At 46.8% G+C, this 27077-nt stretch overlaps 1 protein-coding gene across 7 annotated transcripts in view; it reads right to left on the reverse strand.

Moving 5' to 3' along the window:
• Positions 1-27077, reverse strand: part of LOC139249566 (uncharacterized) — a 211307-nt gene that overhangs the window by 135388 nt on the left and 48842 nt on the right. Inside the window, exon 4 of one of the 7 annotated variants that reach the window (XM_070872512.1) lies at positions 7133-7188. The exons of 5 other annotated variants lie outside the window; for them this stretch is intronic. In XM_070872512.1, coding sequence (XP_070728613.1) covers positions 7133-7188 — 56 coding nt within the window. Of the gene's footprint in view, positions 1-7132; positions 7189-7279; positions 9462-27077 lie in introns of those variants that run through there. One more of the 7 variants, XM_070872514.1, reaches the window with a different exon arrangement.

Here is a 27077-nt window from a genome sequence, read left to right on the forward strand (position 1 = left end):
ATTTTAGCTCCACTTGCTTTGTTTGCTGGAGGCACAGGTGGTCCTATAGCAATCATCATTTCCACAGATTCATCATACAGAGTTTCAAGTCCCCAAAGATGGATAATTCGTCTGTGCTTTAAGTTCAGCTCTAAGTGATCAATGGCATCTTGTTCAACAAATAGTAAGCACCATGGTCTTTGTTTTTGATATCCTTCACTAGCAACAGTAAGTTTTGGTAATGCTTTTCTTGATGCTGCAGGGTAAGCATTTTTATAATATTCCTGCACAACATCAGGTAAGTAATGTACTTTAATATCGAGAGCTTGCTTTAACAAGCACATATTTAGTTTATCTTTACATTCTGGTTTGAGGTTGGAAAAATCTGAAAAAGCACTTATCTTAAAGTTTGCTTTTTTATAAACTTTCTGGCAATGTAGTGAAGGTAACTTTCTTTTTTTGTGTTTCATAATCATTTTGGAATTAAGATCTATGTCAATGTTGGTAAATGTTTTGCTATCTTTCATGATTTCTGACTGGAGCAAGCGATCTTGCACCAATGGAGGTGGAGCCATGAAGTCCCTCAGGGATGACTGAATAAGATTTGGGAGCCCCCATTTCTGATTTCTGATCTTTTTCCTTGTATTCACTTCCAATCTTTTTCTATGTTCAGCACTTATGAAAGCTAGATCGGCTGATGTAACAACTATAACATAAATACAACGTGGTTTTAGCTGGGAGGGAACCAGTTTTGGAGCAGATGGAATGAATGTATCAATTGATTTCTGAATATGTAATGGTAAGCCCCAGTTGTTCTCGAGTTTTTTCTGTGTAATGTGCCAATCCAATTTGTCTCTAGCTTCACCTTCAATGAAAGCTGTTTCCATACCCACAGGTTCTATTTGAAATCCACTTGATTTAATTACTGGGGACATATTTGGTCCTTTAGGAATCATCATTTCGACTGACATTTCATACAGTGTGTCAAGTATCCAGAGATGCATAATCTGTTTGTGCTTTAAGTTCAACTCTAAACGATCAACAGCATTCTCTTCAATAAAAGGTATATGCAACAATCTTGGCTTTTTGAATCCTTCACCAGGTATTAGCCTTGGAAGAAGTTTCTTTAATGGTGATGGATAGGTATTTTTGTATAACAATGTTACCAGTTCTGGCAAATGGTGCATTTTAATTTCTAGATTTTGCTTTATTAAACACACTTCTAATTTATTCTTCTGTTCTGGTTTGAGACCAGCAAAGACAGCTACTTTGTTTGATATTTTGCTGTTGCTACCTCTTCCATATTGTGGCAACAAAAAATCTCCTCGAATGTGCAGTGGAAATGTGCCTTCAGGAAACACATTACTGTTTTCTTTTTCACTGTGAGTGTTGCTCAATATGTTTGTTTCTTTAATTATTTCAGTTTGTAGCACGAGATCCTTCATTGATGGAGCAGGAGCCATAAAATTATTCAAAGACGACAGAATAAGCTTAGGAAGGCCCCATTTACGATTGACAGTTCTCTTCTTTAGATTGAACTCCAGTATATTTTTATGTTCTTCGTGAAGGAATGGCAGCTCAGTCGGGGCAAAGACAATCACAAAATTAGGCTGGGGATTTAACTTGGATAGTATTAGTTTTGGAGCAGGTGGAATGAATGCTTTTTGTGATCTTTGAATATGTACTGGTAACCCCCACTTTTGCTGAAGTTTCTTCCGTGTAATGTGTCTTTCAAGATCTTTTCGAACTTCATTATCAGATAAATTAATTTCCATACCTACAGGCTCTATTTGAGCTCCAATCACCTTGATTGCTGGGGGCACAGGTGGTCCTTTCAGAATCATCATTTCCATTGATTCATCATACAGAGTTTCAAGTCCCCAGAGATAGTTAATCTGTTTGTGCTTTAAATTAAGCTCTAAGTGAGCAACAATATCCTGTTCAATAAAAGGTATATACAGTGCTCTTGGCTTTTTGAATCCATTTCTCGGTACAGTAAGCTTTGGTACTGATTTCTTTGACTCTGGAAGATAACTGGTTTTATAGAACTCCTTCACCATATCTGGAAAATAGTCCATGCGAATTTCTAGACATTGCTTTATCAAACATACATCTACTTTATTTTTATCTTCTGGTTTGAGAGGAGCAAAAACAAATATTTCACCTAATTTGGCTGTTTTTGATTTCCTTCTACCTCTTTCATATTTTGCTGAGGACAACTTTTCTCTTTTTGGTTGTTCAAATGTTTTCTGTGGATAACTAGTTTTATAATTCTCTCCTATTTCAATGTTATTTGCCTTTGATTTCCTTCTTGCCATGATTTCTGACTGCATTATATCATTCATTGATGGTGTAGGAGCCATAAAATCTCTTAAAGATGACTGAATAGAGTTCGGAAGACCCCATCTATGATTGATGATCTTTTTCCTTGTATTCAACTCCAATGTTTTATTAATTTCAACATCTACAAATGGCAGCTCACACGGAGTAATGACCACAATGAAATCAGCTTGTGTGTTGAGCTGTGATGGAACCAACTTTGGAGCAACTGGAATGAATGCTTCTACTGACTTCTGATAAAACAATGGTAAACCCCAATTGTGCTGAAGTTTTTTTTGAGTAATATGCCATTCTAATTTACCTCTGGCTTTCTTACCAATGAAAGCGGTTTCCATGGGTACAGGCTCTATTTGACCTCTATTTGCTTTGATTGCTGGAAGCACAGGTGGAGCTTTGGAAATCATTATTTCCATTGATTCTTCATGCAGAGTTTGAAATCCCCAGAGATGGGAAATGTGTTTGTTCTTCAAGTTCATTTCCAAGTAATCAATAGCAGCCTGTTCAAAAAATGGTATATATCCTGGCCTTGTTTTTTTAAAACCTTCACCAGGTGCAAAAAGTTTTGCTAAAGTTTTTTTTGGTGCTGGGGGATATATATTTTGGTAGAATTCTTGTACAATTGCTGGCAAATTATCCAGTTTTATTTCTAGACTTTGTTTTGTTAAACACATATTTAACTGATCTTTATGTTCTGATTTTAGGCGAGCAATCACAGGCAACATTCCTTTTCTGTTTTCTTTCTTGATTTTGATAGCTTCTTCACACTGTGGTGCAGAAAATGTTCCTGCCTTGAGTTGTACAAACATATTTTGTAAACAAACTGTTTTAAACTTACTATTTAGCAATGCCTCATTTTCTGCTGATATTTCTAATTGTGGCTTGATACTTTTTACTGATGGAGCATGAGGCATAAAACTCTCTAATGACAAATAAACAACCTTAGGGAGACCCCACCGATGATTTATGATCCGTTTCTTTACATTCAGCTCTAATTTTTTTTTACTCTCAGCAGCTAGAAATGCAGGCTCAATTGGAACAATATTTGTATCAAAATCAGGCTGCGGGTTGACCTGTGAGGCAACTAGCTTTGGAGCAAAAGGAATGAATGCCTCTTGTGATCTTTGAATATGTAATGGTAAACTCCAGTTGTGTTGAAGTTTTTTCTCTGTAATGTGCCATTCTAAAATCATCCTGGCTTCATTAGAAATGAAATATGTTTTTACAGCTATAGGCACTATTTTAGCATCAGTTGCCTTGATTGCTGGAGGAACAGGTAGTCCCTTAGAAATCATCATCTCTAATGACTTGTCATGTAGAGTTTCAAGTCCCCAGAATTGGGAAATCTGTTTGTGCTTTAAATTCAGCTCCAAGCGATCTACTGCATCCTGTTCAATAAAAGGTATATAACATGGTCGCAATTTCTTATAACGTCTACCAAGTGCAATTAATTTTGGTAAGCTTTTCTTTGATTCTAAAGGATATGTGACTTTGTACATCTCCTTTACTATATCAGGGGGATAATCCATTTTAATTTCCAAGCATATGTTTAGTTTATCTTGAGATTCTATCTTGTTCAGTTCAGTCTTTTCCCGACTATTATGTTTTCGTAATAGCAATTTTTGGGTGTGTTGTAATATATCCTTATGAGAATCAGTGTTACTGGACAATGTTTTGCTTCCTTTTCGAATGTCTGAATGTGCAATCGGATCTTTTATTAAACTAGAATCGATAAAATTAATTAAAGATTTCTGAACAACATTGGGAAGGAGACCCCTTTTATGATTGATGATTTTCTTCTTCATATTGATCTCCAACATTTTCTTATGTTTATCGCTTCTGAATGCCAGTTCAGTTAGAACAACTACTACGTGCAAATAAGGCTGTGGATTTAGCTGGGAATAAATCAATGTTGGAGCAGGTGGAATGAATGCATCTCTTGATCTCTGAATTTCTGTTGGTATGCCCCAGTTAAGCTGAAGTTTTTTCTGCGTAATGTGTCGTTCCAGATTGATCCTGACATTATCTTCAAGGAAAACTGTTTCTATACCAATAGGCTCTATTTCAGCTGTACATGTCTTGATTGGTGGAGGTATTGGTGGTGCTTTAGGAATCATTTCCAATGATTTTTCATATGAAGTTGGAAATCCCCACAAACTTGAAATAAGCTTTTGTTTTAAGTTTAACTCCAAACGATCAACAGCATCATGTTCCATAAAAGGTATATACAGTGGTCTTGGTTTTTTATATCCTTTCCCAACTCTAATTGACGTTGGTAAATGTTTAGTTGATGCTAGAGAATAGGAATGTTTATACGATTCCATTACGAGATTTGGTAAACAATCTACGTTAATTTCAACATATTGTTTCGTTAAGCACATAATTAATTTATTTTTGTCTTCTGGCTTGAAGTTGGTAACAACAGATGCCTCTCTTAAATTGTTTGCTTTTCCTTTCCTACTACCTCTTTCAGGTTGCGTTGGAAACATGTTTTCTCTTCCATTCTGAGGCAATTCTTTCTGATGGGGAATGATTTTAAAAGGATATGGCGTATTAGTTTTATTGGACACTGAATAATTTCGATCAATGTTTTCTGACTGCAGTCGTGCCGCAACCATGAAATCAGCTAAAGATTGCTGGACAAGCCTGGGGAGGCCCCACTTATTGTTTATTATTCTTCTCTTTTCATTTCTTTCTATGTTTTTATGTTCTACAGTTATGAATGGCAATTCGGTGGTGACAACAACTGTATCAATTAGATTTAGCTGTGAAGGAATCAATTTAGGCGATGATGAAGTGAATACTTCTGTTGATCTCTGAAAATTTGAGGATAAATCCCTGTTGTGTTGGAGGTTTTTCTGTGTAATGTGCAATTCAAGACGGTCTCTCGTTTTGTTATCAATGAAAGTTGAGTCCACGCTGACTGGCGTATCAATTTCTTTAATAATAACTTCAAAGGATTTTACTTTGACTTCAGTTGCAGTAGTTGTTGGTCTCATTTCAAGGTGAGCTACCTGATCATAATACAGCAGTGGTGTTTCAACCTCTTCAGTTTTAATTTCAACTGAATCTTCTTTGAGGGCATAGACTGGCAATTTCTGTATTCCAACAGATTGTTGAACGAGAGGGGTACTTCTGCAGCCTTGAGTTATCTTTCTTTCCAAATTTAATTTTAGGCGAGTGGCCTGCCTTTCATTGAATGTTGAGACTTCCAACTTCATTATGGTCGCATTAGCAGAATCTGGGGAGTTAACTGCCTTGACTGATATTGGTCTCCATTGTTGCGTTCCAATCCTCTTTTGCAGATTGAATTCCAAGTCATAAACTTCATTTTCAGTAAGACTGAATGTTTTTATTTCCTTCATTTTAAGTTCAATAGATGAATTTTGAGGTAAAGGTGATAGTAGAGGCATCATCATTGAAAGTGACTTTCTTTGAATGTATGGCAATCCCCACAGACTTTCTAATGCCATCTGAGCAGCATTCAGCTCAAGGGTTCTAACCTGGTTCTCAGGTAATTTTGGAACAACAGTAGGTATCATTTGATAAAGCAAATTTTCCATTTGCCGAATTTTTCCAATCATTCCCTGATTTCTTTTAACAATTTCCAACTCTTCAGTAACTGGTGGTAAAACAAAATGAAGATTTTTTCTGAGCTGAAGTAACTCAAATTTTTCAACATTTTCTTTTGTCAAAAAAGCAACTTTCTGAATGCATGGGTAAACATGAAAATTGGTATTGTTCACCTTTGCATACTTTTCATGTTCTTCCAAATGGTAGATATCAGACAAAGGAAGCTGGTTTGAATCTGGCAAGACTGTTCCTTGAAGACCATTGCAGTACCTGTTGTTTATAAAATCATTCTGTACTGGCACTCTTTTGATTTTGTCAATTATCACTCTTGAGGCAAGCAAGGTCTGGCCTGTTGGAGATGATGGACAAGCGGATGACATCCAACCTGATGTTTCTATTTCAGCAATGGTCTCAAATAGAGAGAAATGTGTGTTTCCCGTTAAAGTAGTCAAGTTAGTACTTGTAGACCAAGATGTTTCAGATGACCATTGAGTGTCTGAATAATGAGCAAAAGAGGAACAACCATCGCTACTGCAGGATGAAATGGTTTCAAAACAGAGTGTAGACACTGGAGTAAGTGGATTACAAACCTGGGTTTTTAATGTAGAGTAAGGCACCAGTTTCACTACATTAACATATGGTATTTTTCTCAATGTACTGTATGAACTTTTTGTGGTTTGTGTACGGTAACTGAGAGATGACTCAGGAATTGATAATCGTGGGCCTGCCATTTTGGCATTCTCGCCAAGTGTTACCTTTGACATAATTATTTCATCCTTTCTAAATCCCGATGGTGATGTAGAATATCTTTCATACTCATAGCTACTGTATTCAGTTTCTTTCACTGCGGTGTTAATTCGTGATGATCCTGAAATTTTCTTGTCCAATGATTTACTAGTAACAGTACACTGTTCATCAGTACTTGTCCATGTAACACTAGGAGTTGTTCTCCATATTTCTTCTGAAGAAAACTGGTCAGATGTGTTTGTTCCAACCGAAGTGTGCTTTCTGAACAAATTTTGTTTGAAGCATTTTTCCTTAGAGTCTGATGAGGCTAGCCAGTCTTTTCCCCCACCTTTTAAAGCACTATACTGAGAAGCTGATCTGGACTTTTTGTAACTTAATTTTTCATTTGCAATTGAACCAAATGAATGAATAGATGTGTTCTTGAAGCAATCACAACCGTGATGATCACAAAAAGGTATCTCAAAGGAATTTTCATTTACTGATTTTTCATTCAGACCTTTGGATTCTTCAAACTCTGAGTTGACAAACTCTTCTGTTACATTACGTTGTTTTCTGTTTATTTATAACACATACAAGTCAATACACAAAAATTAATTGTACTCTATCAATATATTTTAAGAACAAAACATTGTCATACAGGCAATTCTTTTTCATAAATATACATTTTAAAAGTACAATGATACCATTTAGCATTTTGTCAATCATGATTCACTGTCTAGGAGTTACATTTTCAGATCTGTATTTGATAACCGAAAAGACAGAAAATACAGGGGATGATTTTCATATTTGGCAGACTTTGGGTGGGTGAAGTGATCAGGATGCCTGCTTGATGTCTCCAGAGACGACTTAACCATTTTCATAGTTGAGATTCATTTGAATTGGCAAGCTGCCCAGTGTTGATGAGCAGCTCACCGATTGGGAGGGCAGGATAGCTGGTGCTCTAACATATATTTAAAGCGTGCTTGCACCTTTTAAAGTAAGTATATTTTTTTCATTGGTGTTGATTCGGAGATGATATTTTTAAATTTTTTTTCATAAGGTTGACTACCAGGGCACCCAATGGCCGCGATTTTACAAACCTTGGCTTATGGGGGGAGTCACAGTACACACGGAGATCCTCTTCCCTTCTCATGAGTGGAAGAGACCTTCCCAGGAGATCAACACAGCCTGGTTGCACATTGCAGAGGAGGCACAAGCAGGGATGTGATCAGGAGAACCTGGGTGCACCGCCACAAATGTTTCAATGATCTCAGTAGATCACGAAATGTTTGAACAAAGCCGCACTCAATCTCATCCTGCTGGGCGCGACTCATCACATCCTCATCACTCTAGCTTCCTTACCCTATTCTTTCACATCCTTGCTCACCTCCACCCATCCCTCTCTCATTATCATAGGCAGTCCCTCAGAATAGAGGAAAACTTGCTTCCACTTTTAGCATGAGTTCTTAGGTGGCTGCACAGTCCAATACGAGAACCACAGTCTCTGTCTCAGGTGGGACAAATAGTCGTTGAGGGAAGGGGTGGGTGGGACAGAGTTGCCGCACGCTCTTTCTGCTGCCTGCGCTTGATTTATGCATGCTCTCAACAATGAGACTCGAGGTGCTCAGCGCTCTCCGGATGCACTTCTTTCACTTAGGGTGGTTAGGCTGGCCAGGTGTCAGTGGGGATGTTGCACTTTATCAGGGAGGCTTTGAGGGTGTCCTTGTAACGTTTCCGCTGCCCTCCTTTGGCTCGTTTGCCATGAAAGAATTCAGAGTGGAGCGCGTGCTTTTGGAGTCTCGTGTCTGGCATGCGAACTATGTGGGCGGCCCAGTGGAGCTGATCAAGTGTGGTCAGTGCTTCAATGCTGGGGATGTTGGCCTGGACGAGGATGCTAACGTTGGTGCATCTGTCCTCCCAGGGGATTTGTAGGATCTTGCGGAGACATCGTTGGTGGTATTTCTCCAGTGACTTGAGGTGTCTACTGTACATGGTCCATGTTTCTGAGCCATACAGGAGGGTGGGTATTACTACAACCCTGTAGACCATGAGCTTGGTGGCAGTTTTGAGGGCCTGGTCTCGTTGTCAATGCCTGCTCTTGTTGATAGGAGGCTTCCGAGATAGGGGAAGTTGTCCAGGGCCACGCCGTAGATCTTGTTGACTGGAGGGTAGTGCTGTGCGGCGAGGACAGGCTGGTGGCCGACCTTTGTCTTACTGATGTTTAGCGTAAGTCCCATGCTTTCGTATGCCTCAGTAAATACGACCCTCTCTATCTATATTATCACATCCACATCTCACTAGCTACCCCGCACACGCGCCCTCATTCTAGTGTAATCATACCAATTAACAACACACAAGCGTAGGCACTTGGACGTTTTATGCAATAGTCATGTAAAGTTTCTATTACTGTGGGTGTCAAACATTGAAATCTTTAGTTTCAATACTTGCCTTCTTGGAAAGATTTGCGTGTAGCTTTGAAAGTGGCTTAATGTGTTGCAGTGAATGGTGAGACATAACAGTACCCCCTGCAATGTTTATGAGTGCTAAAGGAATGGCTTGGGTATTGTAGGGATGCTTTATGGTGTCAGTGTGGGGTGGTGCAAACCTGGCATATCATGTGGCAGCCAGGGTGTACAGCATCAAGTGAAGTAAATCTGGCCAGGGTGAGACCATCCCTGGCTTCCCGAGCAGCAATGTGCTTTGGTGTTGATGCCCTTGTATCAGTTGATTGCGGAGAAGGTTGGTGTTGTTGTTCTTGCTGCTGGTGTGTCTGGTGCTGTTGGTGTTGGAGCTGATCATGGTGGGATTATGAGGACCAAGGTGAGACAGTTTCAAGGGCACCCATGCTGATGGAATAGAAACATAGAAAATAGGTGCAGGAATAGCTATTCGGCCCTTCGAGCCTGCACCACCATTCAATAGGATCATGGCTGATCATTCACCTCCTACCCCTTTCCTGCTTTCTCTCCATACCCCTTGATCCCTTTAGCTGTAAGGGCCATATCTAACTCCCTCTTCAATATTTCTAATGAACTTGCATCAACAACTCTCTGCGGTAGAGAATGCCACAGGTTAACAACTCTCTGAGTGAAGAAGTTTCTCCTCAGGTCGGTCGTAAATGGCTTACCCCTTATCCTTAGACTGTGACCCCTGGTTTTAGACTCCCCCAACATCGGGAACATTCTTCCTGCATCTAACCTGTCCAGTCCCGTCAGAATTTTATGTTTCGATGAGATCCCCTCTCATTCTTCTAAACTCCAGTGAATACAGGCCCAGTCGATCCAGTCTCTTCTCATATGTCAGTCCTGCCATCCCGGGAATCAGTCTGGTGAACCTTCGCTGCACTCCCTCAATAACAAGAACGTCCTTCCTCAGATTAGGAGACCAAAACTGAACACAATATTCCAGGTGAGGCCTCACCAAGGCCCTGTACAACTGCAGTAAGACCTCCCTGCTCCTATACTCAAATCCCCTAGCTATGAAGGCCAACATGCCATTTGCCTTCTTCACCACCTGCTGTACCTGCATGCCAACCTTCAATGACTGATATACCATAACACTCAGGTCTCGTTGCATCTTCCCTTTTCCTAATCTGCCGCCATTCACATAACATTTTACCTTCATGTTTTTGCCACCAAAGCGAATAACCTCACATTTATCCACATTATACTGCATCTGCCATGCATTTGCCACTAACCTAACCTGTCCAAGTCACCCTGCAGCCTCTTAGCATCCTCTTCACAGCTCACACTGCCACCCAGCTTAGTGTCATCTGCAAACTTGGAGATATTACTCTCAATTCCTTCCTCTAAATCATTGATGTATATTGTAAATAGCTGGGGTCCGAGCACTGAGCCCTGCGGCACCCCACTAGTCACTGCCTGCCATTCTGAAAAGGATGGTTAGTAAAGTAGAGATGACAGAAGCAATCTGTAAATGGTGGGAGAGGTAATGAGGTTAGACTGGATGGAGACTTGTGTAAACCTGAATCTGTAATGGATATGCAGTTTGGAGAAGGTAGTGGTTATTTCGATCAGCTGGGAGCTTTGACTTGACATTTGAATCTGTCAACCCATCAGCTAATTTAATGACCATTGATCTCCCGCCTCAGCTTCACAGACGAGATCTCGGCACAGAGGGAAAGTGGTGGGCGACCTGTCAAATCCAAAAAACTGGGAAAAAAACCATTGATAAGTGGCTGTAAACAAGCCACTGATAATTTTAATTGGCTTCCCCCGGTGCTGAGTGTTGAGTCTGCTCAGCGCCGACAGACCTGAAATTTGAGAAAGGCACGTAGCGACGGGTTCATAGTGGGGTCCGGACCCACTGGGGGAAAAAATACTTTCCCAACTGACTCCGCCACCAATTGCGCCCGCTGACTCCCTGCAAAATCCAGCACCTTGATACGGCAACTAAAGATGTTAGTGGAGCATATCAGGTCCAGGAAAAAGGACCTTGATCCTTTGGATGGCAGGCACACGTCCCGACATCTCAGCCAACAGGCCTGCAAAGAGGAGGCTGATCATGTGAATGCCTACAGAATAATTCCAAGGACCTGACTGCACAGGCTGATGGAGAGAACCCTCCCAAAGAGGCACTGTTCCTCTAAGTACCAGTATAGAAATTGACATTTCACATGGTATGGATAGTGAGTTAGAGGATTTTGCATTGGATAATTCACTGAGCACAAGTGAGTAGCACCTGGAGCATCGACATAGGACAGCACGAGAGTGAAAAAAACACAGCCCAGCTCTGCTGAAAAGGACAACAATGCAGACTTAAAGAACCCAGCGTAGGGTGGGGTTGGGGGGGGGGGGATGCATGTAGTGTGGGGGGGGGGAAATGAGTGTCGGGGGGAGGGCATGAGTGTGGGGGGGGGGGGAATACGTGTGGGGTGGGGATACGTGTGGGGGGGGGGAATACGTGTGGGGGGGGGGGAAATACGTGTGGGGGGGGGAATACGTGTGCGGGGGGGGGGAATACGTGTGGGGGGGGGAATACGTGTGGGGGGGGGAATACGTGTGGGGGGGGGAATACGTGTGGGGGGGGAATACGTGTGGGGGGGGAATACGTGTGGGGGGGGGGGAATACGTGTGGGGGGGGGAATACGTGTGGGGGGGGGAATACGTGTGGGGGGGTAATACGTGTGGGGGGGGTAATACGTGTGGGGGGGGGGGAAATACGTGTGGGGGGGAAATACGTGTGGGGGGGAAATACGTGTGGGGGGGGAAATACGCGTGGGGGGGAAAATACGCGTGGGGGGGGGAATACGTGTGGGGGGGGAATACGTGTGGGGGGGGAAATACGTGTGGGGGGGAAATACGTGTGGGGGGGGAAATACGTGTGGGGGGGGAAATACGTGTGGGGGGGGAAATACGTGTGGGGGGGGAAATACGTGTGGGGGGGGAAATGCGTGTGGGGGGGGAAATGCGTGTGGGGGGGGAATACGTGTGAGGGGGGAATACGTGTGAGGGGGGAATACGTGTGAGGGGGGAATACGTGTGAGGGGGGAATACGTGTGAGGGGGGAATACGTGTGAGGGGGGAATACGTGTGAGGGGGGAATACGTGTGAGGGGGGAATACGTGTGAGGGGGGAATACGTGTGAGGGGGGAGGAAGGCGAATGCGTGTGTGGGAGGGAGGGAGGGATGTGTGCGTGGGAGGCGCGTGCGGCGGGGGAGGAGAGAGAGGTGAGGTGGAGGATGAGGAGAGAGAGGTGAGGTGGGGGAGGGGAGGGGAGGAGGAGGGGTGGGGGAGGGGAGGAGGAGGGGAGAGAGGTGAGGTGAGGTGGGGTGGGGTGGGTGAGGTAGGGGGGAGGAGAGAGAGGTGAGGTGGGGGAGGAGGAGGGAGAGGTGAGGTGGTGGAGGAGGAGGGAGAGGTGAGGAGGAGGGAGAGTTAAGGTGGGGGGAGAGGTAAGGTGGGGGGAGAGGTAAGGTGGGGGGGAGAGGTAAGGTGGGGGGGAGAGGTAAGGTGGGGGGGAGAGGTAAGGTGGGTGGGGGGGGAGAGGTAAGGTGGGGAAGGAGGAGTGGTGGGGTGGGGGTGGGAGGAGGAGGGGAGGGGTGGGGAGGGAGGAGGAGGAGGGGTGGGGGAGGGAGGAGGAGGAGGAGGAGTGGGGTGGGTGAGGTGTGAGAGGGGAGGAGGAGGAGGGGTGGGAGAGGGGAGAAGGAGGGGTTGGAGAGGGGAGGAGGAGGGATGGGGTGGGGGAAGGGAGGAAGAGGGGTGGGGTGGGGGAAGGGAGGAAGAGGGGTGGGGTGGGTGAGGTGGGGGTGCGGGGTGGCGGCGGGTGGGGGGGGGGCGGGGGGAGAGAGGAGTTAGCTCGCCGTTATTACACACCGCAAATTCCGGACATCACATTCTTCATGTGACCCAATCATTGAGACAATTTAAAATCAGCGATATGATAATGCTGCTCATTAAAACCCTTTGCTACAAATTCCATATAACACATAAATCCCTTAATCCTTCCTATACTCATCAACTCATTTCGCAGAAGAAACTCACACATGCTGTATTCAAGAATCATGTTAACAAAAATGTTGTCCAAACATATGTATCCAAAAGGGATAGAATGAGGCCAAATAACATGGATGTGGCTGGTGAAAAAGGCTTCCATTCAAATACTAAAGACTCTTCAATAAGCAGTATTAAATTACCTGCCTACGAAACATGTTCCTCATTCTTTCAATGTCGTTCAACTTTCATATATGACTAAATAGGTCATATCCAAAATGAGGGAATCCACAAAGATACTGGAATAAATTAGCATCTTCATAGTATGGGCAGTGTGAAATCAAAGGAATGAAAATTGGGTGCGTTCAATCTCTTCAACTAGATTACAGCTCATGGTGAATGTGAAAATTTACCACATCTTTTTAAAGTGTCTGGCGACATATTGATATTAGTCATGTGCTTTCCTTACCCCTACCATATTATGCTGAGAGCTTATTTGTTTCTCTAACTAAGCACAAGATTTCATTCTGTCGTCAGCATTATAATTCAGGCCTTCTTACAATGTATTTATGTTCACAGTAGACTAGTTTCTATGGGCCCAAGTTTCCACATGATTCGCGCCTGATTTTTAGGAGCAACTGGTGGAGAACGGACTGTTTTAGAAATCGCAATTCTCCACATTTTTTTTTCTGCAGTTCAAGTCAGGTAGAACAGTTCTAGTTTGGTAGAACAGTTCTAGTTTAGAACAGAATTTTTTCTTCAAAAGGGGGCGTGTCTGGCCACTGACGCCTGATTTGAAAGTTTCCACAGTGAAAATGTACTCCAAACTAAAGTAGAATGGCGCCAGTGAAGATTTTTGTAGAACTGAAAAAACCTGTTCTACACATTAAAAAATCAGGCACAGGTTACAAATTAGGCGTCCAGAACGAGGTGGGGGGGAAGGGAACTAATTAAATTCGACAATAAATCCTTATTTATACTTCTACAAATATTATACAAATAAATCCAACCTCAATAAACATTTATAAGCCAAGAAAAGATTAAATAAACCATCTTCCTACCTGTGTGAAAGTGCTTCAGCCAGGGAGAATTCTGCAGCTGTTCGTGCCGCTGAGCGAGAGAGGGAGGGAGAGAGAGAGAGGGAGGGAGAGAGGGAGAGAGGGAGGGAGAGAGGGGAGAGAGGGAGGGAGAGAGAGTAAGGGGAGAGGGAGAGAGGGAGGGAGAGGGAGAGAGAGGGAGGGAGAGAGAGAGGGAGGGAGAGGGAGAGAGGAGAGGGGAGGGAGGGAGAGGAGAGGGGAGGGAGGGAGAGGAGAGGGGAGGGAGGGAGAGGAGAGGGGAGGGAGAGGAGAGGAGAGGGAGAGAGAGAGAGGAGAGAGGGGAGAGAGAGGAGAGGGGAGAGAGATGAGAGGGGAGGGAGGGGAGAGAGAGGAGAGGGGAGAGAGATGAGAGGGGAGGGAGGGGAGCGAGAGGAGAGGGGAGGGGAGAGAGAAGAGAGGGGATGGGGAGAGAGGAGAGAGGAGGGAGGAGAGAGAGGAGAGGGGAGGGAGGAGAGAGAGGAGAGGGGAGGGAGGGGAGAGAGGAGAGAGAGGAGAGGGAGGGGAGAGAGGGGAGGGAGGGGAGAGAGAGGAGAGGGAAGGGGAGAGAGAAGAGAGGGGAGGGGAGAGAGGAGAGGGGAGGGAGGAGAGAGAGGAGAGGGGAGGGAGGAGAGAGAGGAGAGGGGAGGGAGGGGAGAGAGGAGAGAGAGGAGAGGGAGGGGAGAGAGGGGAGGGAGGGAGAGGAGAGGGGAGGGAGAGGAGAGGAGAGGGAGAGAGAGAGAGGAGAGAGGGGAGAGAGAGGAGAGGGGGAGAGATGAGAGGGGAGGGAGGGGAGAGAGAGGAGAGGGGAGGGGAGAGAGAAGAGAGGGGAGGGGAGAGAGAGAGGGGAGGGAGGGAGAGGAGGGAGGAGAGGAGAGGGGAGGGAGGGAGAGAGGAGAGAGAGGAGAGGGAGGGGAGAGAGGGGAGGGAAGGGAGGGAGGGGGAGGGAGGGGGAGGGAGGGGAGGAGGAAGGGGGGGGAGGGGGGGAGAAGAGAAGGGGGGTCGGGGAAGAGAGGGGGGGTCGGGGAAGAGAGGGGGGGTCGGGGAAGAGAGGGGGGTCGGGGAAGAGGGGGGGGGTCGGGGAAGAGGGGGGGGGTCGGGGAAGGGGGGGGGTCGGGGAAGAGAGGGGGGGGTCAGGGAAGAGGGGGGGGTCGGGGAAGAGGGGGGGGGTCGGGGAAGAGGGGGGGGGTCGGGGGGGGTCGGGGAAGAGGGGGGGGGTCGGTGAAGAGGGGGGGGGTCGGGGAAGAGGGGAGGGGTCGGGGAAGAGGGGGGGGGTCGGGGAAGAGGGGTGGGTCGGGGAAGAGGGGGGGGGTCGGTGAAGAGGGGGGGGGTCGGTGAAGAGGGGGGGGGTCGGGGAAGAGGGGAGGGGTCGGGGAAGAGGGGGGGGGTCGGGGAAGAGGGGTGGGTCGGGGAAGAGGGGGGGGTCGGGGAAGAGGGGGGGGTCGGGGAAGAGGGGGGGGTCGGGGAACAGGAGCGGGGGTCGGGTCGGGGGGGGGAGCGGGGGTCGGGGGGGGGAAGCGGGTGTCGGGTCGGAGGGGGAGCGGGTGTCGGGTCGGGGGTGGGGGGAGCGGGTGTCGGGTCGGGGGGGGGGGAGCGGGTGTCGGGTCGGAGGGGGAGCGGGTGTCGGGTCGGGGGGGAGCGGGTGTCGGGTCGGGGGGAGCGGGTGTCGGGTCGGGGGGGAGCGGGTGTCGGGTCGGGGGAGGGGGGGAAGCGGGTGTCGGGTCGGGGGGGGGAGCGGGGGTCAGGTCGGGGGGAGCGGGTCTCGGGTCGGGGGGGAGCGGGTCTCGGGTCGGGGGGGAGCGGGTATCGGGTCGGGTCGGGGGGGGGGAGCGGGCCTCGGGTCGGGGCGGGGAGCGGGTCGGGGGGGGGGAGCGGGTCTCGAGTCGGGGTGGGTGGAGGGGAGCGGGTGTCGGGTCGGGTCTGGTCGGCTGGGGGGAGGGGCGGAGCGGGTGTCGGGTCGGGTCTGGTCGGCTGGGGGGGGTGGAAGCGAGTGTCAGGTCTGGTCGGGCGGGGAGCAGGAGCTGGCCGTGGGAGGAGCCTCATTCATGCAGCCCCAGTGAGGCCATTGGGCCAGGGCTAGGGGCTGCGTGCTTCGGGCCCCTAGTGTGCCGACTGTAGCGCGCCTGTGCAGAGGTCCCGGCACTGTTTTCAGCGCCGGGACCTGGCTCCGCCCCCCCCACAGCTCGTGCTGGCTGCGCCGAGTGCCACAGGACCTGTAAGTCGGTGGAGAATACCGAGGATTTTTTTAGGCGCCGTCTTAGGCGCGAAAAACGGGCGCCCAGCTCGGAGGGGCGCCCGTTCTTTTTCTTGTGGAAACTTGGGCCCTATAGGTGAAAAACAATCCACATTAGCCAAAGCATCCAATTTAAAGCGTGCAGTGAACAGTAGTAGTGTTTCAGGCATCCCTTGTGCCCAGAGTTGCTCGGACAGCAATAGTGGGAAATGTGTCATATGATGTCACATTTGCATGGCATTATAATAAACCGACCTACACTATCGCAACAATTTCTCATGGATGGAAAAAGGGGCAGGGACTTGGTGTAACCAATTCCGCTCCAAATTCCATCCCTGCTTGCCCACCTTTTGTGTTTCCATGGCCATAGAATTTTAGACCTGCAGTACTTAATTTGCACCAATACTTTAATTTACTTCTGAAACCAATACAATAAAGTTTTCAATTTTTTAGATTTGTAACAGAGTTGTATTTTATATTCATTCTTGGATAATGGGCATTGTTGCAAGGCCAGCATCTATGTCCCATCCCTAGTTGCCCCAGAGAAGGTGGTAGTTTGCCGCCTTCTTGAACTGCTGTTTGTTTTGCTTGTTTGACATATCTTATATGGAACACTCCTTGACCTCCACAGAGATCCATCTCATTACAGTTGAGCTGTAACTCTCCTCCCTTTTCTCTTCCTTCTTAATAGTAAGACGCTTCTGCAGAAGAACAGTTGGATCTCGGAGGATAATCTCTCGGAGGATGTAGCATCAAATACTTCACCCCTCCCAAACTACTCTATCTACTCTGTCCAGACTCCTCATTATTTTGAACACCTCTATCAAATCTCTTTTCACTATTTTCTGGTCTAAGGAGAACAACACCAGCTTCTCAAAGATATAAGGATTTAGCCTGATTCTTAGATGTATTCTCGACCTGACAACTGTCATACGCGCTCTTTTTCTGCTTCATCTTATTGTCTATCTTTTTCATCATCCAGGGAACTCTGACTTTAGTAGCTCTATCTTTCCCCCTAATGGGAATGTTCCTGAACTATTCCCTCTTTAAAGACCTGTTGGCCTGAATGACCTGTTTCTGTGCTGCAAATACTATCTACCAAGTTTTGCTCTGGTCAGCATAGATACAATGGGCCGAACGGTCAGTACCCTTCCGTGTTGTAAAATTCAATGATTTTATAATTATGATGTGTTCAGAGTCAAGGTGCAGCTACTTGAGGTGAAAGACCTGGACAGAGGTGGCTGATACGATCAGTGCCACCAGCATCACCCCAGGACTTGGATTCAAAGATTCTAAATATAGAAAGTTCAGAGAAGTGAAAAAGAAAGTAAGGGGGCAAAAAGAGGGTATGAGAATAGAATGGCAGCCAACATAAAAGGTCATCCAAAAGTCTTCTATAGGCATATAAATAATAAACGGTCAGTAAGATGGGGGGTGGGGTCAATTAGGGACCAAAAAGGAGACCTTTGCATGGGGACAGAGGTATGGCTGAGGTGCAAAATGAGTATCTGTCTTTATCAAGGAAGAAGATGTTACGATAGACATAATGGAGGAGGAGGTAGAGGAGATACTGGATGGGATAAAAATTTATAAAATGGTATTAGAAAGGCTGGCTGTACTTAAAGTAGGTAAGTCACCAGGAACAGATGGGATGCATCCTAGGACACTGAGGGACGTGAAGGAAGAAATTGCGGAGGTATTAGAATAATCTTCCAATCCTCCTTAGAAATGGGGGTGGTGCCGGAGGACTGGAGAATTGCAAATGTTACACCCTTGCTCAAAAAAGATGTCAAGACAAACCCAGAGTCAGTTTAACCTTGGTAGTGGGGAAGCTTTAGAAACAATAATCAGAGACAAAATTAACAGTCACTTGGACAAGCGTGGATTAATTAAGGAAAGCCAGCACGGATTTGTTGATGCCAAATCACGTTTAACCAATTTGATCAAGTTTTTTGATGAGGTAATAGAGGGGGTTGATGAGGGCAATTCAGTTGAGTGGTACACACGGATTTCCAAAAGGACAAAGTGCCACATAATAGGCTTGCCAGCAAAGTTGAAGCCCATGGAATAAAAGTAACAGTGGCAGGAAGGAATACAAAATTGGCAAAGTGACAGGAAAGAGAGAGTAGTGGTGAACGGTTGTTTTTCAGACTGGAGGAAGGTACACAGTGCTGTTCCCCAGGGGTCGGTTCTACGAGCACTACCTTTCTTGATATATATTAGTGACTTGGATGTGGGTGTACAGGGCACAATCTCAAAATTTGTAGATGACACAAAAGTTCAAAACATAGTGAACAGTGAGGAGGATAGTGATAGATTTTAAGAGGAAATAAACAGGCAGATTAAATTTAACTCAGAAAAATGTGAAATAATATATTTTGGTGGAATGAGGAGGAAATATAAACTAAAGAGTAGAAACATAGAAACATAGAAAATAGGTGCAGGAGTAGGCCATTCGGCCCTTCGAGCCTGCACCGCCATTCAATGAGTTCATGGCTGAACATGCAACCTCAGTACCCCATTCCTGCTTTCTCGCCATACCCCTTGATCCCCCCTAGTCGTAAGGACTACATCTAACTCCTTTTTGAATATATTTAGTGAATTGGCCTCAACAACTTTCTGTGGTAGAGAATTCCACAGGTTCACCACTCTCTGGATGAAGACGTTTCTCCTCATCTCAGTCCGAAATGGCTTACCACTTATCCTTAGACTGTGACCCCTGGTTCTGGACTTCCCCAACATTGGGAACATTCTTCCTGCATCTAACCTGTCTAAACCCGTCAGAATTTTAAACGTTTCTATGAGGTCCCCTCTCATTCTTCTGAACTCCAGTGAATACAAGCCCAGTTGATCCAGTCTTTCTTGATATGTCAGTCCCGCCATCCCAGGAATCAGTCTGGTGAACCTTCGCTGCACTCCCTCAATAGCAAGAATGTCCTTCCTTAAGTTAGGAGACCAAAACTGTACACAATACTCCAGGCGTGGCCTCACCAAGGCCCTGTACAACTGTAGCAACACCTCCCTGCCCCTGTACTCAAATCCCCTCGCTATGAAGGCCAACATGCCATTTGCTTTATTAACCGCCTGCTGTACCTGAATGCCAACCTTCAATGACTGAAGTGCCATGACACCCAGGTCTCGTTGAACCTCCACTTTTCCTAAACTGTCACCATTCAGATAATAGTCTGTCTCTCTGTTTTTACCACCAAAGTGGATAACCTCACATTTATCCACATTATACTTCATCTGCCATGCATTTGCCCACTCACCTAACCTATCCAAGTCACTCTGCAGCCTAATAGCATCCTCCTCGCAGCTCACACTGCCACCCAACTTAGTGTCATCCGCAAATTTTGAGATACTGCATTTAATCCCCTCGTCTAAATCATTAATGTACAATGTAAACAGCTGGGGCCCCAGCACAGAACCTTGCGGTACCCCACTAGTCATTGCCTGCCATTCTGAAAAGTACCCATTTACTCCTACTCTTTGCTTCCTGTCTGACAACCAGTTCTCAATCCACGTCAGCACACTACCCCCAATCCCATGTGCTTTAACTTTGCACATTAATCTCTTGTGTGGGACCTTGTCGAAAGCCTTCTGAAAGTCCAAATATACCACATCAACTGGTTCTCCTTTGTCCACTTTACTGGAAACATCCTCAAAAAATTCCAGAAGATTTGTCAAGCATGATTTCCCTTTCACAAATCCATGCTGACTTGGACCTATCATGTCACCATTTTCCAGATGCACTGCTATGACATCCTTAATAATTGATTCCATCATTTTACCCACTACTGAGGTCAGGCTGACCGGTCTATAATTCCCTGTTTTCTCTCTCCCTCCTTTTTTAAAAAGTGGGGTTACATTGGCTACCCTCCACTCCATAGGAACTGATCCAGAGTCAATGGAATGTTGGAAAATGACTGTCAATGCATCCACTATTTCCAAGGCCACCTCCTTAAGTACTCTGGAATGCAGTCCATCAAGCCCTGGGGATTTATCGGCCTTCAATCCCATCAATTTCCCCAACACAATTTCCCGACTAATAAGGATTTCCCTCAGTTCCTCCTCCTTACTAGACCCTCTGACCCCTTTTATATCCGGAAGGTTGTTTGTATCCTCCTTAGTGAACACCGAACCAAAGTACTTGTTCAATTGGTCTGCCATTTCTTTGTTCCCCGTTATGACTTCCCCTGATTCTGACTGCAGGGGACCTACGTTTGTCTTTACTAACCTTTTTCTCTTTACATACCTATAGAAACTTTTGCAGTCCGTCTTAATGTTCCCTGCAAGCTTCCTCTCGTACTCTATTTTCCCTGCCCGAATCAAACCCTGCTGAGTTCTAAATTTCTCCCAGTCCCCAGGTTCACTGCTATTTCTGGCCAATTTGTATGCCACTTCCTTGGCTTTGATACTATCCCTGATTTCCCTTGATAGCCACGGTTGAGCCACCTTCCCTTTTTAATTTTTACGCCAGACAGGGATGTACAATTGTTGTAGTTCATCCATGCGGTCTCTAAATGTCTGCCATTGCCCATCCACTGTCAACCCCTTAAGTATCATTCGCCAATATATCCTAGCCAATTCATGCCTCATACCTTCAAAGTTACCCTTCTTTAAGTTCTGGACCATGGTCTCTGAATTAACTGTTTCATTCTCCATCCTAATGTAGAATTCCATCATATTATGGTCACTCTTCCCCAAGGGGCCTCACACAACGAGATTGCTATCCTCTCTCATTACATAACACCCAGTCTAAAATGGTTCCTCGACATATTGGTCTAGAAAACCATACCTTATGCACTCCAGGAAATCCTCCTCCATCATATTGCTTCCAGTTTGGTTAGCCCAATTTATATGCATATTAAAGTCACCCATGATAACTGCTGCACCTTTATTGCATGCACCCCTAATTTCCTGTTTGATGTCCTCCCCAACATCACTACTGCTGTTTGGAGGTCTGTGCACAACTCCCACTAATGTTTTTTGCCCTTTTGCAGCTCGACCCATATAGATTCCACATCATCCAAGCTAATGTTCTTCCTAACTACTGCATTAATCTCCTCTTTAACCAGCAATGCTACCCCACCACCTTTTCCTTTTATTCTATCCTTCCTGAATGTTGAATACCCATGGATGTTGAGTTCCCAGCCCTGATCATCCTGGAGCCACGTCTCCGTAATCCCAATCACATCATATCCGTTAACATCTATTTGCACAGTTAATTCATCCACCTTATTACGGATACTCCTTGCATTAAGACACAAAGCCTTCAGGCTTGTTTTTTTAAACACCCTTTGTCCTTTTAGAATTATGATGTAATGTGGCCCTTTTTGTTTCTTGCCTTTGTTTACTCGGCCTTCCACCATTGCCTTTTACCTTTCTACCATCTGTTTCTGACTCCATATTACTTCGCCCTGTCTTGCTGCATAGGGTCCCATCCCCCTGTCATATTAGTTTAAACACTCCCGAACTGCATGAGCAAATGTTACCCCAAGGACATCAGTTCCAGTCCTGCCCAAGTGCAGACCGTCCCTTTTGTACAGGTCCCACTTCCCCCAGAACTGGTTCCAATGTCCCAGGAATTTGAATCCCTCCCTCTTGCACCACTGGTCAAGCCACGTATTTATTCTAACTATCCTGCTCCCTCTACTCTGATTAGGATGTGGCACTGGTAGCAATCCAGAGATTACTACCTTTGAGGTCCTACTTTTTAATTTAATTCCTAGCTCCCTAAATTCAGCTTGTCGGACCTCTTCCTCTTCTTACCTATATCGTTGGTACCTACATGTACCACGACAACTGGCTGTTCACCCTCCCTCTCCAGAATGCTCTGCAGCCGCTCCGAGACATCCTTCACCCTTGCACCAGGGAGGCAACATACCATCCTGGAGTCTCGGTTGCGGCCGCAGAAACGCCTATCTATTCCCCTTACAATAGAGTCCCCTATCACTATAGCTCTCCCACTCTTTTTCCCACCCTTCTGTGCAGCAGAGCCAACCACGGTGCCATGAACTTGGCTGCTGCTGCCCTCCCCTGATGAGTCATCCTCCTCAACAGTACCCAAAGTGGTGTATCTGTTTTGCAGGGGGATGACCGCGGGGGACCCCTGCACTACCTTCCTTGCACTGCTCTTCCTGCTGGTCTTCCATTCCCTAGCTGGCTGTGGACCCTTCACCTGCGGTAAGACCAACTCGCTACATGTGCTACTCACGTCATTCTCAGCATTGTGGATGCTCCAGAGTAAATCCACCCTCAGCTCCAACTCCGCAACGCGGTCTGTCAGGAGCTGGAGGCGGATACATTTCCCACACACGTAGTCGTCAGGGACACCGGAATCCTAAAAGGGGTGCTTGAACAGAGAGACCTAGGGGTATAGGTACTCAAATCGTTGAAGGTGACAGGGCAGGTTGAGAAAGCAGTTAAAAATGCTTAAGAGATCCTGGGGTTCATAAACGGTATAGAGTACAAAATGTGGAAATTATGATGAATCTGTACAAAACACTGGTTTGGCCTCAACTGGAGTTGTGTGTCTAATTCTGGGCACCGCACTTTAGGATGCATGTGAAGGCTTTAGAGTGGGTGCAGAAAAGATTTGATGAGAATGATTCCAGGGATGTGGGACATCAGTTACGTGGATAATCTGGAGAAGCTGGGGTTGTTCTCCTTAGACCAGAAAATAGTGAAAGGAGATTTGATAGAGGTGTTCAAAATCATGAGGAGTCTGGACAGAGTAGATCGAGAGAAACTGTTCCCAATGGCAGAAGGGCCGAAAATCAAAGGACACAGATTTAAACTGACTGGCAAAAGAACCAAATGCTACATAAGAAAAAGCTTTTTAACGCAGCGAGTAGTTAAGATCTGGAGTGCACTGCCTGAAAGGTGGTGGAGGCAGACTCAATCACGGCTTTCAACTATGGCTTGTGGAACGAGTTCCACATTCTAACCACTCTCTGGATAAAGAAGTTTCTCCTGAGTTCCCTATTGGATTTATTAGTGACCATCTTATGGTCTCTCAAATCCATGCCCACCTTTCCTGGAACTTCATGTTTGATTCCCTTCAATCTGGTTTCCGCCCCTGCCACAGCATCGAAACGGCTCTCATCAAAGTTACAAATCCTTTGTGATTATGACAAAGGTAAACTATTCCTCCTTGTCCTTCTCGACATGTCAGCAACCTTTGACACAGTTGACTACTTCATCCTCCTCCAACGCCTCTTCACCATCATCCAGCTGGGTGGGACTGCACTTGCCTGGTTCCATTCTTATCTATGTAATGGTAGCTAGAAAATCACCTGCAATTGCTTCTCTTCCCACTCCCGCATCGTTACCTATGGTGTCCCCCAAGGATTTATCCTTGGCCCCCTTCTATTTCTCATCTCTATGTTGCCGGTTGGCGACATCATCCGAAAACACGGCATCAGTTTCCACATGTACTATGACAGTCAGCTCTACTTGAAGGCACCTCAATCAGTGGCATTTTAGCTATTAGAGAAGATTGGATGAGCTGTTTTCTTTGGTACAGAGGAGGCTGAGGGGAGACTTAATTGAGGTATCTAAAATTATGAGGGGTCTAGATAGAGTAGATAGGAAGGACCTATTTCCCCGAGCAGAGAGGTCAATAACCAAGGGGCATAGATTTAAAGTAATTGGTAGAAGGATTAGAGAAGAGCTGAGGAGAACATTTTTCACCCAGAGGGTGGTGAGGGTCTGGAATTCACTGCCTGAAAGGGTGGTAGAGGCAGAAACACACTTCACAATTAAAAAGTACTTGGGTATGCACTTAAAGTGCTGTAAACTGCAAGGCTACAGACCAAGAGCTGGAAAGTGGGATTAGGCTGGATTGCTCTTTTTCGGCTGGCAGACACAATGGGTCAAATGGCCTCCTCCTGTGCCGTAAATTTCTATGATTCTATACTTCAACACCATTTCTATCGACCCCTCCATGGTCTCTAAATTGTCAGACAGCTTGTCCGACATCCAGTACGAGATGAGCAGAAATTTTCTCCAATTAAATATTGGGAAGACCGAAGCCATTTTCTTTGGTCCCCGCCACAATCTGCGTTCCCTAGTCACCGACTCCACCCCTCTCCCTAGCATCTGTCTGAGGCTGAACTAGACTGTTCGCAATCTAGGTGTCATATTTAACCCTGAAATGAGCTTCCGGCCACATATCTGCAGCATAACCAAAACCACCTATTTCCATCTCTGTAACATTGCCCGTCTCCGCCCCTGCTTCAGCTCATCTGCTGCTGAAACCCTGAGCTATGTCTTTCTTACCTCTAGACTTGACGACTCCAACACGCTCCTGGGCTGGTCTCCCACAATGTACCCTACGTAAGCTTGAGGTCATCCAAAACTCGGCAGCCCAGATCCTTACTCACACCAAGTCCCGCTCACCCATCACCCCTGTGCTCGCTGACCTACATTGGGTCCCGGTTAAGCAATGCCTCGATTTCAAAATTCTCATCCTGGTTTACAAATCCCTCCATGGCCCTTGCTGCTCCGCATCTCTGCAATCTCCTCTGCCGGCCCCCTCCCCACCACACCCCACCCTCTCTCTCTCCCCCCCCTTCCCCCCTCCCCCCTCTCTCTCTCTCCCCCTCCCCCTCCCCACCCTCTCTCTAAACCCCCCACCCTCCCTCCCTCTCTCCCCCACCCCTCCCTCTCGCTCCCCCCTCCCGCTCTCTACCCTCCCCTCCCGCTCGCTCTCCCCTCCCCTCTCTCTCCCCTCCCCTCCCCTCCCTCTCTCTGCCCCCTCCCCTCCCTCTCTCCCCCTCCCCTCCCTCTCTCTGCCCCCTCCCCTCCCTCTCTCCCCCTCCCCTCCCTCTCTCTGCCCCCTCCCCTCCCTCTCTCCCCCTCCCCTCCCTCTCTCCCCCTCCCCTCCCCTCCCTCTCTCTGCCCCCTCCCCTCCCTCCCCCTCCCCGTGCGTGGGCGCCCAATCCCCCGTCAGGACACATTTTTTATCATGGATAGGAGGGGGTCCCTGTTGATTCAGAGTTTGATCTGGTGGGCTGTGATGGGGGAGCCTGCGGTGTGAAAAGCCTCAATGGTCATGACCATCTCAGCGCTTTGCTCCGCCGCCCCCTCGGTGGTAGCCAGGGGAAGCCTGCTGAGCGCGTCAGCGCAGTTTTCGGTGCCTGGCCAGTGCCGTATGGTGCAGTCATACGCAGCCAGCATGAGAGCCCATTGCTGTATGCAAGCTGACGCATTTGCATTGACCGCCTTGCTGTCAGACAACAGAGAAGTTAATGGCTTGTGGTCCGTTTCTAACTCGAACAGTCTGCCGAAAAGGTACTGGTGCATTTTTTCATACCATAAACGCAAGCGAGTGCTTCCTTTTCAACCATGCCGTACCACGCTCTGCCTGGGAGAACGATTTGGAGGCATAAGCCACCAGTTGGAGTTGGCCGTCTCCATTACCCTGCTGTAACACACACCCAACCCTGTATGATGATGCATCGCATGTTAAAACTAGTTTTTTTTTTTTACAGGGGTCATACAACGTTAACAGTTTGTTAGAACAAAGCAGGCTCCGCGCCCTGTTGAAAACCCGTTCTTGACAGTCCCCCCAAAACCATTCGCAACCCTTACGCAGGAGCACATGTAACGGCTCCAACAATGTGCTTAAGTTCAGCAGGAAGTTCCCGAAATAGTTCAAAATTCCCAGAAGTGATCGCAACTCCGATGTGTTGCCGGGCCGGGGCGCACGATGGATCGCCTCAGTTTTGGATTCGGTCGGCCGGATCCCGTCTGCGGCAACCCTCCTGCCCAAAAACTCGACCTCTGCGGCCAAAAACACACACTTGGCCGCCTTCAGTTGCAGGCCTACCCGGTCCAGTTGGCGTTGCACCTCCTCCAGGTTGTGGAGGTGTTCCTTGGTGTCTCGACCCGTTATTAGGATGTCGTCCTGGAATACGATTGTGCCGGGAATGGATTTCAGCAAGCTTTCCATGTTTCTCTGAAAGATGGCAGACGCCAAACGGATGCCAAAAGGACACCTGTTGTAGATGAATAAACCCTTGTGCGTCGTGATGGTGATCAGAAGCTTGGATTCTTCAGCCAGTTCCTGAGTCATGTAGGCTGAAGTGAGGTCCAATTTAGTGAACAGCTTGCCACTTGTCAACGTGGCAAAAAAATCCTCCGCCCTCGGGAGCGGGTATTGGTCCTGCAGGGACATCCGGTTGATGGTGGCTTTGTAGTCACCGCAGATCCTAACCGAGCCGTCTGCTTTAAGGACAGGAACAATGGGACTTGCCCAGTCGCTGAATTCAACGGGCGAAATTATGCCCTCTTTGAGCAGCCTGTCCAGTTCACTCTCTATTTTCTCATGCATCACGTACGGCACCGCTCTGGCTTTGTGGTGCACTGGTCTGGCGTCCGGGGTGATGCGTATACTTACTTTTGTGCCCTTCAACGTTCCGACACTGGGTTGAAACAGTGACCCGAATTTTTGTAGCACCTGTGAGCATGAGCTTCGCTCCACAGATGAAATGGTGTGCACATCCCCCCATTTCCAGTTCATTTCAGCTAGCCAGTTCCTTCCCAAAAGTGCGGGGCCATTTCCCGGAACAATCCAGAGTGGCAGCTGGTTCTGTGACCCATTGTGTGTTACCACCACGTTTACACTGCCTATCACTGGAATGATCTCTTGGGTGTATGTCCGTAGCTACGTATTAATTCGTTCCAGTTTGGGCCTGCTA

Source organism: Pristiophorus japonicus, unplaced genomic scaffold, assembly GCF_044704955.1.
Source record: "Pristiophorus japonicus isolate sPriJap1 unplaced genomic scaffold, sPriJap1.hap1 HAP1_SCAFFOLD_325, whole genome shotgun sequence".
Classification (NCBI taxonomy): Eukaryota; Metazoa; Chordata; class Chondrichthyes; family Pristiophoridae; genus Pristiophorus; species Pristiophorus japonicus.